This window comes from Nanorana parkeri, unplaced genomic scaffold, assembly GCF_000935625.1.
Source record: "Nanorana parkeri isolate BGI_ZX_2015 unplaced genomic scaffold, ASM93562v1 scaffold363, whole genome shotgun sequence".
Lineage (NCBI taxonomy): Eukaryota > Metazoa > Chordata > Amphibia > Anura > Dicroglossidae > Nanorana > Nanorana parkeri.
Genome location: NW_017306631.1, coordinates 378432 through 393723, shown reverse-complemented (window position 1 = coordinate 393723; position 15292 = coordinate 378432). Strand labels below are relative to the sequence as shown.

The following is a 15292-nucleotide window of genomic DNA, read 5'->3' as shown; positions in this document are numbered from 1 at the left end:
ACTTAATGACATGTTTGGGGTCGTTGTCCTGCTGCAGAATAAATTTGGGGCAATCAAGGGCCTCCCTGATGGTGTGGAATGATGGATAAGTATCTGCTCTTTTTTCCCAGCATTGAGGACACCATTGATCCTGACCAAATCTCCAACTCCATTGGCAGAAATGCAGCCCCACACTTGAAAGGAACCTGCACCATGCTACACTACTGCCTGCAGACACTCATTGTTCCGCTCTCCAGCCCTTCTGCGAAAAAACTGCCTCTTACTACAGCCAAATATTTCAAATTTTGACTCATCTGTCCAGAGCACTTGCTGCTATTTTTTTGCCCCCCAGTTCCTATGTTTTTGTGCATATTTGAGTCGCTTAGCCTTGCTTCCATCAGAGGTATGGTTTTTTGACCGCAATTCTTCCACGAAGACCACTTCTGGCCAGACTTCTCTGAACAGTAGATGGGTGTACCTGGGTCCCACTGGTTTCCACCAGTTCAGTGCTGACGGCACTGCTGGACAGCTTCTGATGTGGAAGAGAAGTAAGCATGATGTGTCTTTCATCTCCTGCATTAAAATTTCCTTGGCCGACCACTGCGTCTACAGTCCTTAACGTTACCTGTTTCTTTGTGCTTCTTTAAAAGAGCTTGAACAGCACATCTTGAAACCCCAGTCTGCTTTGAAATCTTTGCCTGGGAGAGACCTTGCTGGTGCAGTATAACTACCTTGGGGGGAATTTATCAAAACTAGAGCAGACAAAAGCTAGAGCAGTTGCCCATGGCAACCAATCAACTTCTCTCTTCAGTTTGTTCAGTTAAGATTTGAAAATGAAAGAGAGAAGCTGACTGGTTGCTGTGCAGGTGCTCCAGATTTTGTCTGCTCCAGTTTTGATAAATTCCCCTCCTTGTATCTTGTTTCTGTGCTCAGACCTGTGACATAAAGAAGGTCTTCGACAACCTCACCTTAGTAGTAGAGTTTGGATGTTCCTCACCCAGTTAAAAGCCTCCCACACAACGGTTTCTGTTTCAGTTAATGACTGTGTTTCAACCTATCTATGAAATTAATGATCATTAGCACCTGCTTGGTATAATTGGTTATTGATACACCTGACTTTAATCCTACACAATCCCTGACTTTGTGCAAGTGTAAAGCTGCCCATACACCTTACAATCATCACAAGACTTTCGTTGTAAGGTGATTAAAATTTCGTATGATCTGCCCATCTTGGACAGGCAGATTGTACTTGCGATCATCGCAAGCCCTCCCCGCTGAGCGGGCAGTGTGCGCTCGCGCACACCAGCCCGTACGGCATTCGTCTTTCGAGCACGCCACCAACCCGCCGAAAATCGCATGATTTTCGGCAGGTTTTCCAGCATGCGACCTTACAGTTGAAGCGGCCTCACGCTGCCCATGCACCTGCCGATTATCGTACGATCGAGGGATCACCCGCGATTATCGTACGATAATCGGCAGGTGTATGTGCACCTTAAGAATTGATGCTGGTTTGAAGCCAAAGGGTAGTCATACCAAATATTTATTTGATTTTTTTTAAAGCATTCAGACATTTTTTCATAGCTGCCTAAAACTTTTGCACAGTAGTGTGTGTGTGTGTATAATATATATAATACTAATTGTGTATTGTCAAGTACATACATACAAGTGGTTTTAATGTAAAAGGGATAAAAAAAGATTACCCCAGCACTCCTGTGCTTTATGCGATAAGACTAATATATACCCTACCACCCTTTCACCATTCGCTCAGCAACCTGTCCCCAGCAATTTGAATAGTTGAATTTCAAACACCTGGAATGGAATTTATCAAAACCGGAGCAGTCAAAATCTGGAGAAGTTGTGCACAGCAACCAATCAGCTTCTCTTTTATTTTTCAATTCTTAACAGAACAAACTGAAGAGAGAAGCTGATTGGTTGGGCAACTGGTCCAGATTTTGTCTGCTCCAGTTTTGCTAAAGTTCAAAGAAATGTTGCTGGCTCTTGTTTGTTCTAGGTCATTGATTCAACAAGAAGTAAGGGAAAGAAAAGAATGACAGCCTTGGAAGCCTGTCCATTCAATAAACAAGCCAACAATGCATCATTGACCATGTGGTCAAAAGTACTTACCATGCAGGAGATATTAAAAGCAGAAAAGAAGAGATGCAAGCATGCATACTAACATTTCTTAGAGTTCCTTAGGGGCTCTCTCTTTTGAAATGTAGGGCATACCTCCTAGTCAGCAACTGCACTGCAAAAATACAAACCAGGGAGGGGAATTGATCAAAACTGACGCAGATTAAATCTGGAGCAGTTGCCCAGGGCAACCAATCAGCGTCTTTCTTCAGTTTGTTCAGTTAAGATTTGAAAATGAAAGAAGCTGATTTGTTGCTGAGCACAGCTGCTTCAGATTTTGTCTGCTCCAGTTTTGATAAATTCCCCTCTCAGTATATACTGGAGAAAGAAAAAAAGTTACTGGACTCGTCTTTCTACAATCAGATGTAAGGGTGGTGGTTTTGTGCTGAACTAAAATTAATTGGCATATTTCAATCTTAGTTAAAAGCTTTAACCCACAGATTTGTGCAGGGTTATGATACAGATATGTCATTTATGATTAGTTATTGTGGGTACCTGGTTACCTACATTTACAGATTTACAGATCAACATGGATATTGGGACCAGCATCGTCCCATAGGGATCTAAATTATTGGTAACTCTCCTGTATGCCAAATCTTCCAACCCATGTTTACACTCATTGAAAATCTTTCCATGCTACCAGTCTTTTGCATTAATTGTTTGACCATATACTTCGAGATATGAGATTTATAACTTTATATACGTTTCATAACGAGGATTTCCTCCAGTTGTCTTCCAGGACAGTCTCGGAGAGAGTGTAGCTCCTTTTCCAGACAGGAAACGCATCACCCAATTTCAGATAAAAGCCTGCCTCCATTATAACCCCTCAGTAATCGTGTTTCCTCGGTCTGAAGGAACGATGTCATCCAGGATCTTACTCTTTTTAAACAGACCTATGGTGAGTCATTATGCCCCAGTACTTTTCCTATGGCTCCATAGAATGGAGGAGGTCCTGGCTTTTTATTCCTCCTTGGTACCTGGTGAAGGTCGGTATCGGAGGTGGTGTTTCTCCCCGGTGCTGGTCCCAGCGCTTGTCCGAGTGGCAGGTGAGTTCACTTCCGGTAGGGGAAGCATCACTTCCGGAGACCCACGCTACAAGCCTCATTTTGGCGTGGGAGAAGAGAAGGGGCATCAGCGGCTTATTTGAACGTCGACACTCAAGAAGCGTGTGGAAGACACTAGTGGAGGAAGCAGTAGTATGGAAACTTCTCAGCCAGCTGCTCCAGTGGATGCAGCCACTTTAAGTGCCACTTCTGTTCAGGTAAGGCAGCGCTTCTCTATGCCTCTTTCCTGACTGTGTTTTCTGCATGTTCACTGAGGACTCATTTTGGTGTTGGGTCCTTGTTGCGAATTGCACAGGTGAACTCTTGTGGCAGCCTTCTGGATTTATCTCAGCGGTTTTTCCTTTTGATTTTTAGGCTAAAGCCATAGACAGGGCTAAAAGTTTGCCTAGGAAGAAATGTGCAGTGTGTGGGGCAAAGCTGAATGCTTCCTCTTCTAGACCACTATGTCAGACCTGTATTAACGGATTAGTTAAAGAAGAATCTGAGGCAGCATGTAGTGGTCTGTTAACCTCAGTTAAAGAAGAGCTGGCTTCCACTTTTCATTCATTTAGATCCTTGATTGAGGATATGAAGACGTCTACAGAGTCCATGTCTGTGTCTAAGTTTCCTGTTTGTTTTGCAGCAGAATCTCTTAAACCATCTGTCTTGGTTGAGTTCAGTGATTCAGGTCATTCCTATGAAAATAGAACCTCACAAGAGGATAATGTCCGGGAACAACAGGTTCTATGTCCAGATTCAAATTATCTTTTGAGGTTGTGGATGATCTTTTAAAATCTATTTATGAAACCTTAGAAATTCAGGAGGATAAGGTAGAACTGTCCAGGCATAATTTAATGTACCAAGGATTGCAGAGTAAGAAAGCAAGAGTCTTTCCTATTCATAAGGTCTTTTCTGAAAGAGTGGTCAGAGCCTGAAAATAAACCATTTTTATCAAATAGTTTAAAGAGGTTTCCTTTTCAAGAGGACCCATCTTTTATTTGGAATAAGGTACCAAAATTAGACGCTCCCCTGTCCAGAATCTCAAAGAAAGCTGACCTTGCATTTGAAGATCTGGGTAATCTGAAAGACCCCATGCACAGAAAAATGGAAGTATTGCTAAAAAGAGCATGGGACTCAACTTTAGCAAATCTAAAGCCTGCATTGGCTACCATATGTGTCGCTAGAAAGAGTTTTGGCTTGCACAATTAAAAACTCACCTAATGGCAGGAACTCCATGAGAGCAAGTTTTTGAGTCCTTCACCTTACTGTTCAAAGCAGTAGGTTATGTGGCAGATGCCTCGGGAGAATGTTAGAATGTTGGCCAGATCCTCTGCGCTGGTAAATTCCTCTCACAGAGCACTCTGACTAAAACATGGGAAGGCGATTTCAGCCTCTAAATTGCATTTGTGCAACATACTCTTTTCTGGAGATTTACTGTTTGGTCTAGAGCTTGAAACGGCATTGGAGCGAACAGCTGACAAAAAGAAATCCTTTCCAGAAAGGAAGAAGAAGGGTTTCAATAGAAGGTTTTTTTCGAGGCCAAAAGGGAGCACAGGAGAATAAGAAAGTTGGCCTAAAAAAAACATTGGACAGGGCATGAGGGGGTATACTCTTTAACTCACCTACTCAGAAACACAGAAATCAATGATTTCTGGGAGGAAGAGTAGAGGAATAATTTCTGCAGTGGAGAAAAAATTCCTCAAACAAATTTATTTTGGGGATTATCGATCAGGGATTCCAGTTGGCATTCAACAAGATTCGTCCTCTCAGATTTCTAGTGACCGATCTACCAAAAAACCAGTTCAGGGCCAGAGCCTTGTCAGGTCTATTAGGATATCTGGTGGACCAGAGGCTAATAGTCAGGTCTATCAGGAGATCTGTTAGACCAGGTACTGGAAGAAGAGCTGGGAAAATTATTTTATTCCCATGTATTTCTTGTACAGAAACCCTCAGGGAAGTTCAGATTAATTCTGAACCTGAAACCTTTGAATGTGTCCATTCGTTACAAAAAAAATTCAGAATAGATTCTATGTTTTTAGTAAGAAACATTCTCCAAGCAGATGCCTTCCTAGCAACTATAGACCTGAGGGATGCTTATTTTCATGCACCCATAAGGTCCACCTCATAGATAATTCCTACGTCTGGCTGTACGAACAGGTTCAGCTATCAATCATTTCCAATTCAGAGCTCTCCCACTCAGCCTTTCATCAGCACCAAGAGTATTCACCAAGGTGTTAGGGGAAGCCCTGGCCCCTCTGAGGCTACAGGAGGGTCAGTATTGTTCCATTTCTGGATGATAATCCTGGTCATGGCTCAAACATCAGAAAAATTAGCACGCGATCTTCAGTTAACTCAAACATGGATGCAGAATCTGGGGTGGATTGTAAACAAAGAAAAATCGAACATTTCTTCCTCACAGGGCTACATGCTGAATACAAAAGAAATAAGTATTTATCTTCCAGCAGAGAAAATTCAGAAAGTCTCCACAGCAGGTTCCGTCTACAGAGGAATCAGGTTGTTTCCTTGAGATTTATAATGTCAGTTCTGGGGTTAATGACGTTGACATTCCCGGCAGTTCAGTGGGCAAGATTTCATCAAAAACCTCTACAAAATTTTCTTCTGCAGGTATGAAATCGTTCTCAGGAAACGTTGGAAATAAAAGTCAAACTTCCAACAAGGATAAAGAGGTCTCTCTGGTGGTGGAAAACGCAGGGCCAGCTCTCACAGGGTCTCCTCTGGATTTTTCCCTTTTTCCAGAAAGTTTACGACGGACGCCAGCTTATGAGGCTGGGGGGCCCATGTCCAGAACCTCTTCATTCAAGGACAGTGGACAAAACAGGAAGCAAGAGCTTCGTCCAACTGCAGAGAACTTAAAGTGAATCCCAACGCTCTTCTGTACTTCCAAAAGGTCCTAGAGGGACATCACCTCCTAATTCTTTCAGGCAGTGTAGCAGCAGTAGCAGCTTGCATCAGCAGGCAGGGGGGGGAACCAGAAGTACATCCCTTCAATTATTGGAAACATAAATATTTTTCTGGACCGAAAAGCATTTGTCTTCAATTTCTTCTATTTACATGAAAGGGACTCAGAACAATCTGGCGGATTATCTCAGCAGGCACAGAATATTACAAGACGAGTGGAGCCTACGTCCAGATGTGTACAATCTCCTGATGGGGAATTCCATAAGTGGCTCTCTTTGCTTCGGAGCAGAATGCCAAGGTTTTGGCACTGGATGCATTATCCAACCCATGGCATTTCAATCTCTGTTATGCGTTCCCACCGATTTACCTAATACCAAAGGTTCTTCAAACATTTCAACAGGAACAGACAAATCTGATTTATTACAGCATGTTTTGGCCACATAGGACTTGGTTCACCATCCTGCATTCTCTAACTATTTTTCAACCTTGGTGATTGCCAGAGAGGGAAGATATCCTGTCCCAGGGTCCAGTTCTACACCCAGGAGCTCGGACCCTGAAATTAATTGTGTGGTTTCTGAAGAGGACATCATAAGATCTAAAGGGATTCCAAACAAGGCTATTTTAGACCTTGCTTAATAGCCGTAAGCCAGTCACCAGAGCTATTTACAGGAAGATGTGGAAAAAGTTTATATAATGGTCTAGTACTGCAAAAAGGGATTATTCCATTCCCTCTATATTGGACTTTTTACAGGACTGAGCAGACAAAGGTATTGCTATAAGTACACTTAAAGTGACATTAAAGTCAAACCTTTTTTTCCCACCTCCCAATGCTAATTAAAGCACTTACCTTAAATGATGTTTCTTAATCCGATCTTCTTTCCTGTAGTTTTCTGCCTTCTCTCCAGCACTGCTGCGGGTCTCCAATCCTGTGCTGACTCTTCTGTCCTTGCTGGCACTTCCTGTCCCACGGTGCCTGCATGCGGGTGCACACGTCCATATAATTACCTTGTGTCTCTCCTCGTCTCCCGGGCAAAAATCCGAACTGCGCATGCCGCCCCTCAAGATGCTTTGCAGCCGCCCGAGAATTTTCAGATTTTTTGGACGGGAGCGCGCGGTGAAGACACAGGTAAGTTTAAACCGCTTTTAAAGCGTTTAAAAAAAAAAATACTTTTTGCATATATCTACTGCTTGCTAGCAGTAGATTTATGCAAAACATGAGGGTTTAGATACCCTTTAAGGTGCAGGTGGCGGCTCTAAGTGTCTATTTGCAAAAATCACTTGCAGTGGACCCACTTATTTCCCGATTCTTTATAGCAATGAAGAGATTAAAGACTGTTGTCTATTAAATCCTTTTCTCAATGGGATTTGTCATTGGTCTTACAGGGATTGCGAACCTGCCTTTTGAGCCTCTCAAAGAAATGTCTATCGGGTCCATTATAATCAAGATGGCCTTTTTTTAAAGCAGTGACCTCTGTTAAAAGAATTAGTGAACTTCTGGCTCCACCTATTCAGGAACATTTCCTCTCCATGATGGATGATAGAATCATTCTGAAGACTGACCCAGGAATTTTTACTGAAGATTTCATCTAACTTTCAAAGAACCCATGACATTGTCCCTCCGACTTTTAGTAACAACCCTTCCAATAAAAAAGAAAAATCCTTTCATTGTTTAGATGTTAGACGCTGTTTATTAGCTTATTTAGAAGCAACTAAATCATTTTAGCATTAATGAAGGCTGGCGGAGTCATTTTGATAGTTTGGTATGTTTCAACTATAGCTAATTTAATCCACCTTGCAATGGAAGATATTTTTTTTTTTTTAATAAATTCTTTATTTAAAGAGGTATTTTTCGGTTACAAAACAGGGATGTCCAAATATACCATTTGGTACATACATGCTGAGTGTGGAGGAACTCAGTCCAGTAGAACCAGGTCCTGCCAAATTTGTCGGAGGTATTGTGTAGTGAGCTGGTAAGGTCCTCCATGAGGTATATATCATGAATCCTGTCGAGCCATTGCGGTATGGTGGGTGGATCTTCGGTTTTCCATTGTGCTGGGATCCACGATTGGGCCGCGTTAACCAGATGGCGCACGACGGATCGTTTGTAGATCTTGGTCGGGACGTCATTATGATGCAGGAGGAAGAAGGCCGGGTCTCGAGGCACTGGGAGATCGGTGAACTTTTGGGTAGTGATACACACTTGGTCCCAGAAAGCTTTGAGTGATGGGCATGACCAGAAAATGTGAAAATGTCTGCTGGGGTGTCACCGCAACGCCAGCAAACATTCGGGGTCTGGGGATACAAGGAGTGTAGGCAGTGAGGGGTTCTGTACCACCTGGTTACCAATTTGTATCCCGTCTCCTGATACCTATTGCTGATGGAAGATTGGTAGGACAGCGCAAGTAATTTCGCAATGGAAGATTTTGAAGCTTTCTTTCCCTTAGTATTACCCGAAAACAAAACAAACAAGGCCTTAGCTGTAGCTGAAACATACCAAACTATCAAAATGACTCCGCCAGCCTTCATAAATGCACATTCTACAAGATCTACACCAACCTCATGGGCTGAAAGTGAGAGCTATGCCTGAACAGATATGTAAGGCTGCTACCTGGTCTAGCTTTGGAACTTTTATAAGGCATTACCGCTTGGATCTTTTATCTAGCAAAGACCAGGCATTTAGAAGAAAGATGTTACAGACTGTGGTCCCTCTCTTAGTATTGTAAGTTCTTGCTTATCCTCTCTGTGGCTGTCCTGAAAGACGACTGGGGTAAAACCGGAGTTAGAACTTACCTGTAACTCTTTTTTCCCGTAGTCTTCCAGGACAGCCGACTTCCCACCCTAGTATTTCATATGATGTTTTTTTCTATGGCTTTGGTGGTGGTGTTTTTTGTTTGTTTTCCAGTTCAGATGTTCTCGTGGTTACTGAGGGGTTATGATGGAGGTAGGCTTTTATCTGAAATTGGGTGACGTGTTTCCTGTCTGGTGGAGGAGCTACACTCTCTCTGAGGCTGCCCTGGAAGACTACTGGAAAAAGTTACCTGTAAGGTCTAACTCCGGTTTATGGTTTGTGCTAAAGAAACTTGTATAAACAGACAGTCCATCTAGCTAAAATATGTGTAACCCTAATTGTATCCCTAACTGTCTCCCTAACTGTCTCTTGTTCATCCTCATCAATCATTGTCCCTGCGTTTACCATAGTAGTGAGAGGTTATTTTCATTATAGTATTACAGCAAAAGTATTGTTTAATTGTTAAGCTATGGTATGCCGAGTTGGGGTACTGGAGCATCACATATAAACTTTGTATGCACATATGTATGTTACCACCCCAATGTGGATGGGAGCACCTAAAACTTTAAGGTGGTGGAAACTAAGCCAGTAAATATTTAAGGAAATGTCTCTTATGGAGTACTTAAAGGATATGAGAAGCCTGTGGTTGACTGCAAGATTATACTTGCAACCAATGCATCACTTTTAGGTAGACTTGCTTTATTATATCACATTTTATTTAGTTTGAATTATCTTCTGTTATATTTTCATTTTACTTGATATTGTTGTCATTTTATATACTGCCGCCTTTCTTTTTACACAGGTGTTGATGGATATGTTCCACCAAGATGAAGAAGACATAAGTGCATTGTCCTTAGCTGATGAAGAGCCATCCACTTTAGGGGAACAAACATATTATGACCTTGTGAAGTCTTTTATGGCAGAAGTTAGGCAATATATAAGGGAACTGAACCTCATCATTAAAGTATTCCGAGAACCTTTTGCCTCCAGCACGAAACTGTTTTCAGCTCATGTGAGTTTTATATCTCACACTCCACTTTATTATATTGTGTTATTTCTACAGTCTTTTATGAGTCTCAATATTACTTTTGAGGGGCTAAATGTGGGACATTACTCAAAGCAAGGAAAGGGCCTTTTCATGCTGCTTTGAGGACAACATCAAAAAAACAATCCTTTAAATTTCAGGTTTGGGGAATGTGTCAAATCTGTTCATGGCGTTATGGAATTGCATGATTTTACTGAACAACCTTGAAATATGGTGTACTCTGGCAGCACATACTTTGCATTGGAATTTATTTTTTTTACTTTTAGAAGTAGCTTACATATACCGTGTTTCCCCGAAAATAAGACACTGTCTTATATTTTTGGGGGCTCAAAAAAACACACTAGGTCTTATTTTCGGGTAGGTCTTATTTTTTTTAATGTACAACAATCCACACTTATTCATGTACAACAGTCTACATGTATTCATGTACAAAAATATGGTGATCAGGGCAATCGGGTGCCGTACCTTTCCAAGAGCAATTTGCTAACCAAATCGCTGGCCATAATGAGTGAAGCGCGCTTTCACTATCAATTCCTCACAGGCGGAGTGCATTTGGTATCACTTCGCCTGTGACAGGAGCTGGCGTTATAGAGGAGGCATCAGCTTATGCGGCTCTGCTCCCTCCGGTGCCGCCTTGCCTCCTCTAGAACTGACTTCGTTGGCACCGCTGATTCTCTCCTGCCTCTTCCGTGGCTCTTCAAGTTCCCCCTTATGCCACCACCGGCCCTGTGAATGGTCACAACTAGGTCTTATTTTCAGGGTAGGTCTTATATTTTAGCAATTCCCAAAAATAGTACTAGGTCTTATTTTCGGGGTAGGTCTTATTTTCAGGGAAACGGGTAGCAGCAGGTACTGAAACGTAACATAGTGGCTATGGTATGTCAGGGATTCACCATCATGAGATTATTGTTTACCCACCATGAGAAGGCTAGAGACTTGTTGACACCTGCCGGGAACAGGGGTATTTCTTGTTATAGAGAGTAAAAGGGTAAGGTTGGAAATAGGTTTTCCCATAATGAACAACAAATAGCTGCGCTGGGAGCAATAAAAGTGTTTGAAAAACGTTAGACCAGCTGCAACAATATCTGACAATAAACCCGTATATAGTAAAACTGTTATGTTGCGCTCAGTCTGTGCACAAACCAATAATCCTAATAATTCGAGGGTGAGCAACGTCTTTGTATCGCTATAACATTGTCATATCTGAAATTATAAAAAATATTATAGAAGAAGTTTCTATATAGTGATCTATATGACCTGTGTACGTATCAAATCCTGTGTATCGATTCCTATGTGACTTGAAATTCCCTTACTTGCTTAAATTATATTTACATATATTAGCATCAGTGTTGTGGGCTGATCTACTCCATGTATCTATCTATACACATAGCAAACTTGTGGTTCCAAACATATAAATCCAGTGTGAATGCAACTTAGTATTCTAAAGTGACATAGTGCAATAGTAACGCTGATGCATATCAAACATATGATTCCAAACTTATAAGTCAGTGTAGATACAACTTAGTATCCTAAAGTGACATAGTGCAATAACATCGCTATTCAATCTATTAACCAGTGATCGTCCGTGGGCCGGACAATTGATTTAAACAGAAAAAAGGACGGGAATAGATTTACTTCCCTTTGTTCAGAGGCACCATTTGTAAAGAAAGTTCTATTCAGTTTTGTCCACCAACTGATTCTCAGGCGATCTCCTATGCTGTTCTAATCAACCACCTCCTCAATCTTATCCGGATGGGCAAATTGACCGCAGCTCTCTCCTTCCCCTCCAATCAGTTCCTTTCACCCCGTATTGGTGGTGGTATCCCCCCGCGATGTCTCAAGAGAACGGGATATAAGGAAGAGGAAACACAAGAAAGCCGACCATAAGTTTGCTTGGTCTCCGATCTGAAGTGAATGTGTCAAGATGGAGTTTCCAGACAGGCCCCTATGGCTTGGTAATGGCCAAAGTAAATTGTGTACTCCCATGAGGAAGCTGGCATAAGCTTCCAGGGAGACCCATAATGTATCCAACACAGAATGGAAGGGCCACCTGGGCTGCGTGGTGATATTTGGTATAATGGCTCAAGGCTTCTTGGGAATTTGACCTATATAGAACGTTGCTAGTAAGGACCAGAAGGACATCTGCAAATAACATTAATGGTGATAACCTGCCACTTCTCATCCTATAATGTCTAAGTTTCTCCTGATTAGGTGGGCCAGGGGTTCATTCGCTAAGAAGAACAAGATGGGAGAAAGTGGGCATCCTTGGGCCTGACTTATTTTTATGAAAGTCAGCCAGTACACATTTGGAGAACAGGTGGATGCGCTTCTCTGAAGGCCCTCTCAGATGTCACACTTGCAGCAGGCCAGGCCAGTACCTCTAGCATATTGAAACTAGCTCCACCCAGTGGTCTGTCTTGGACACCCAGTATTACATGGGGTTGTTCTCATATTTTAGTGTTTCAGTATCAGCACTGAAAGCAATATAGTCAGCAATCATAAGGTTCAGATTTTGCCTATGATTGGTGCCAGTAGCTGGATCTTGCTTTACAAATCTATGCAAAACCATGCTGAGGCTGCTGCTCTTGCTAATCTTTGAGGGGTTGTTGACGGGATCATACAGCCGAGTGATTACTGACTCTACTGGGAAATGCTGCAAAGAGGCACTGTCAAAGCCTCTCTCTCTCTCCCTCTCTCTCCCTTATTGTTACTGATAATATTGTCCTCCGGCTGTCCACCTTCCTCCTCTTCTGCCTTCTGCTGCCTCTGCATACCAGCGATTGAAGCAGTGGCCAGAGTTCCCTGCTGGCCCTGGGATAGAATCAAGTCCTCCTCTTTCTCTGGCCACTGTGCCTCTAGTGCATGGTTCATCAGGCTGCAGTAAAGAAACATGTGTGATGTTCACTAGTAGAAGATCAGACAGCAGGTTTGTGCCATTTTCACACATAACCTTGCCAGTGTGGGGGTAAGCTACATCTCAGGCTGGGCCTGGAGAAATCCTGGTAGCTATGCCTCACTGTGGCTCCTTTCCCCCAGGCATACAAGTTGCAGCACTGTATGGTAGGGTTTTCCCTGGGATGTTGCATAGGCTATGAGTTGTTTGTGGGGACCTTGTGATCCTGATGCTGAGTCCTCATCTGGAGACCATCAAACACTGAACACCTCCTCACAATACTCAGTAGTGGCACGATATTAGCACAACTTATTATCAAACCCCAAAATATTGTGAAAAACGCTCCTAAATGCCCCAAAACACTATAAAATGCACATTTTAAAAATAGAATATGAAAGATGAGGTTACAACGAGTAAATAGATACCCAACATGCCCAGGTTAAAAACTGTGTGTATGTGAAACGGCGACAAAATTCAGTACCCCAAAAAAGTCCATAGACGACACTTTAAAAGTCCCTACAGGTCATCGGTTTAGAGATGCTTGTAAATATTTCCCCCAGAATTATTTATCTCACTCTGTCGTGCGTGGCGATACCTAACATGTGCAGCGCCATTATCCTTTTCGTATGTTGGCGCACCTGACGGGTGTTTACGTGAAGATGCGCATGAAGGTCTGCAGAATCAGATCTTCTTTTGATCTTCTTTTGCTGGCATCTTTCAGATTTTGCAATCTGAGGCGGGGGTTCGCTGCATGCATGCATGCCACATGTTGGGTCAACGGGCGGCAGGTTTTTATTTTCTTTTTGGTTTTTAACTTGGAGTCCCTCCTAACTTTCCTTCCAGACCTAAAGATCTGGTATGGTTTGAGGGGGGGGGGGGCTACGCTGTTTTTTTTCTCTTTTTAATTTACATTTTATTCCTATTATTTTCTTAACTTTTTTTTTTTTTTTTTTTACATTTTCACTTTTTTTCTCTAATTACATTTTCTTTTATTCGAAGTAGCGAGCAGAAAAGCCAAGCCGAATACCGCTCAGCGGCATTTAGCTATTTACTCACTGCGAGTGAACTGCTGGAGCTTTGGCTCGAACGGCTTCTGCACTTTGGCTCGAACGGCTTCTGCACTTTGGCTCAGCCGAGCATGCCAAACATGTTCGACTGACTGAAGACAGCCAATGTACGGCTGAAATCAGCTGTGCAGAGCCGAAGTGAATACCCGAACGCCATTTGGCTCAGTTCACTTTGGCTTGGTTATTCACTCGGCTGCCTTCGGCAGCTTAGTAAATAACCCTTATAGTCATCATGTTTCCAACAGCAACTCTCTCAGCTCCACTTCCCTAAACTTCCTGTCCAGTACAAGACCATAAGGGAAAGTACAGGCTCCAACGGTCATCCATCTACTACTGTAGCTTGGAAAGGGTAGAAGAGGAGAAAAAGGGGAGCAGAGGGAGGGGAGTGGATCTCCCTGCTCTGCCTGTGTATTTGTGGAGATGCACATAACTTGCTGGCATACAGAGAGGTGGCTCCGTAGGTCCCTGCATGGGAAAGGAGCCTCCCTAAAACAGGATATCAGGGCCAATACTCGGGGGACTAGCTTATTCTAGGGGAAACAAAAACCATCCATTGTGAGTTATTTAATTAGCATTAGAAATAGCTTAACCACTTGCTGACCAGGGTGTTAAACCCCCTTCCTGTCCAGGCCATTTTTCAGTATTCATCGTTGCAGTACTTTGACATTTATTTCGTCATGCAACGCTGTACTGAAATTAATTTTATACAATCTTTTCGGGACAGATAGTGCTTTCTTTCGGTGGTATTTTAATCACCACTGGGGTTTTTATTATATAATGAAAAAAGGACCAAAAATAAACACCAGTGGTGATTAAATACCTAAGCAGATTCTCAAATGTATAAACTTAAGAGCTTATTCACGCAAACATGTTTAGTTAAGTCAGATTAACAGATACTAAAAAAAACTGATAAATACTAAATCAGTTTCCTCATTCGTCGTCCGTTCAGCTCAGTTTGTTCAGTTATGTTTACATCTGTTTTTCATCCATGTACATCCGTTTTTTACATGCCATTATTTTGGCATTTTGTGATTGAAAGTATGGTAAACTTCCCTGATTATTTGCTTTTCACCAGCATGCATTGTGCTTCCCATGCTGCACTGCAACATTAGTGAGCAATGAAATTCAAATTACACTGCGCTCAAGTAAATGATCTCTATAACATGTGAAACCAATCTATAAATTGTGTCTTTGATGCAGTTTTCTCAGAAAACACTACACTCAAATGTGGGCTATAATGAAGTGATAAATATCTACAAGACAATACAGGCTCAACATAGGTACAATCTGGGTGTACCACTATCACCATAGCGCAGGTCCATTTAAATATTTTAACATTAGTGAGCAACTCTGATTTTCACGTGTCTTTTCTGCTACTTTGTTGTGTAAGCCATGGCTCCAGCCATGTTTTGGAATGCCATATCATTT

General features: G+C 42.3%; 1 protein-coding gene across 1 annotated transcript in view; it reads left to right on the top strand.

Annotated features, from left to right (window-relative positions):
• SOS1 (SOS Ras/Rac guanine nucleotide exchange factor 1) overlaps positions 1–15292 on the top strand; it is a 193023-nt gene that overhangs the window by 67571 nt on the left and 110160 nt on the right. Inside the window, exon 5 of the mRNA XM_018558855.1 lies at positions 9662–9871. Within this exon, the coding sequence (XP_018414357.1) occupies positions 9662–9871 (210 nt within the window). The remainder of the gene's footprint in view (positions 1–9661; positions 9872–15292) is intronic.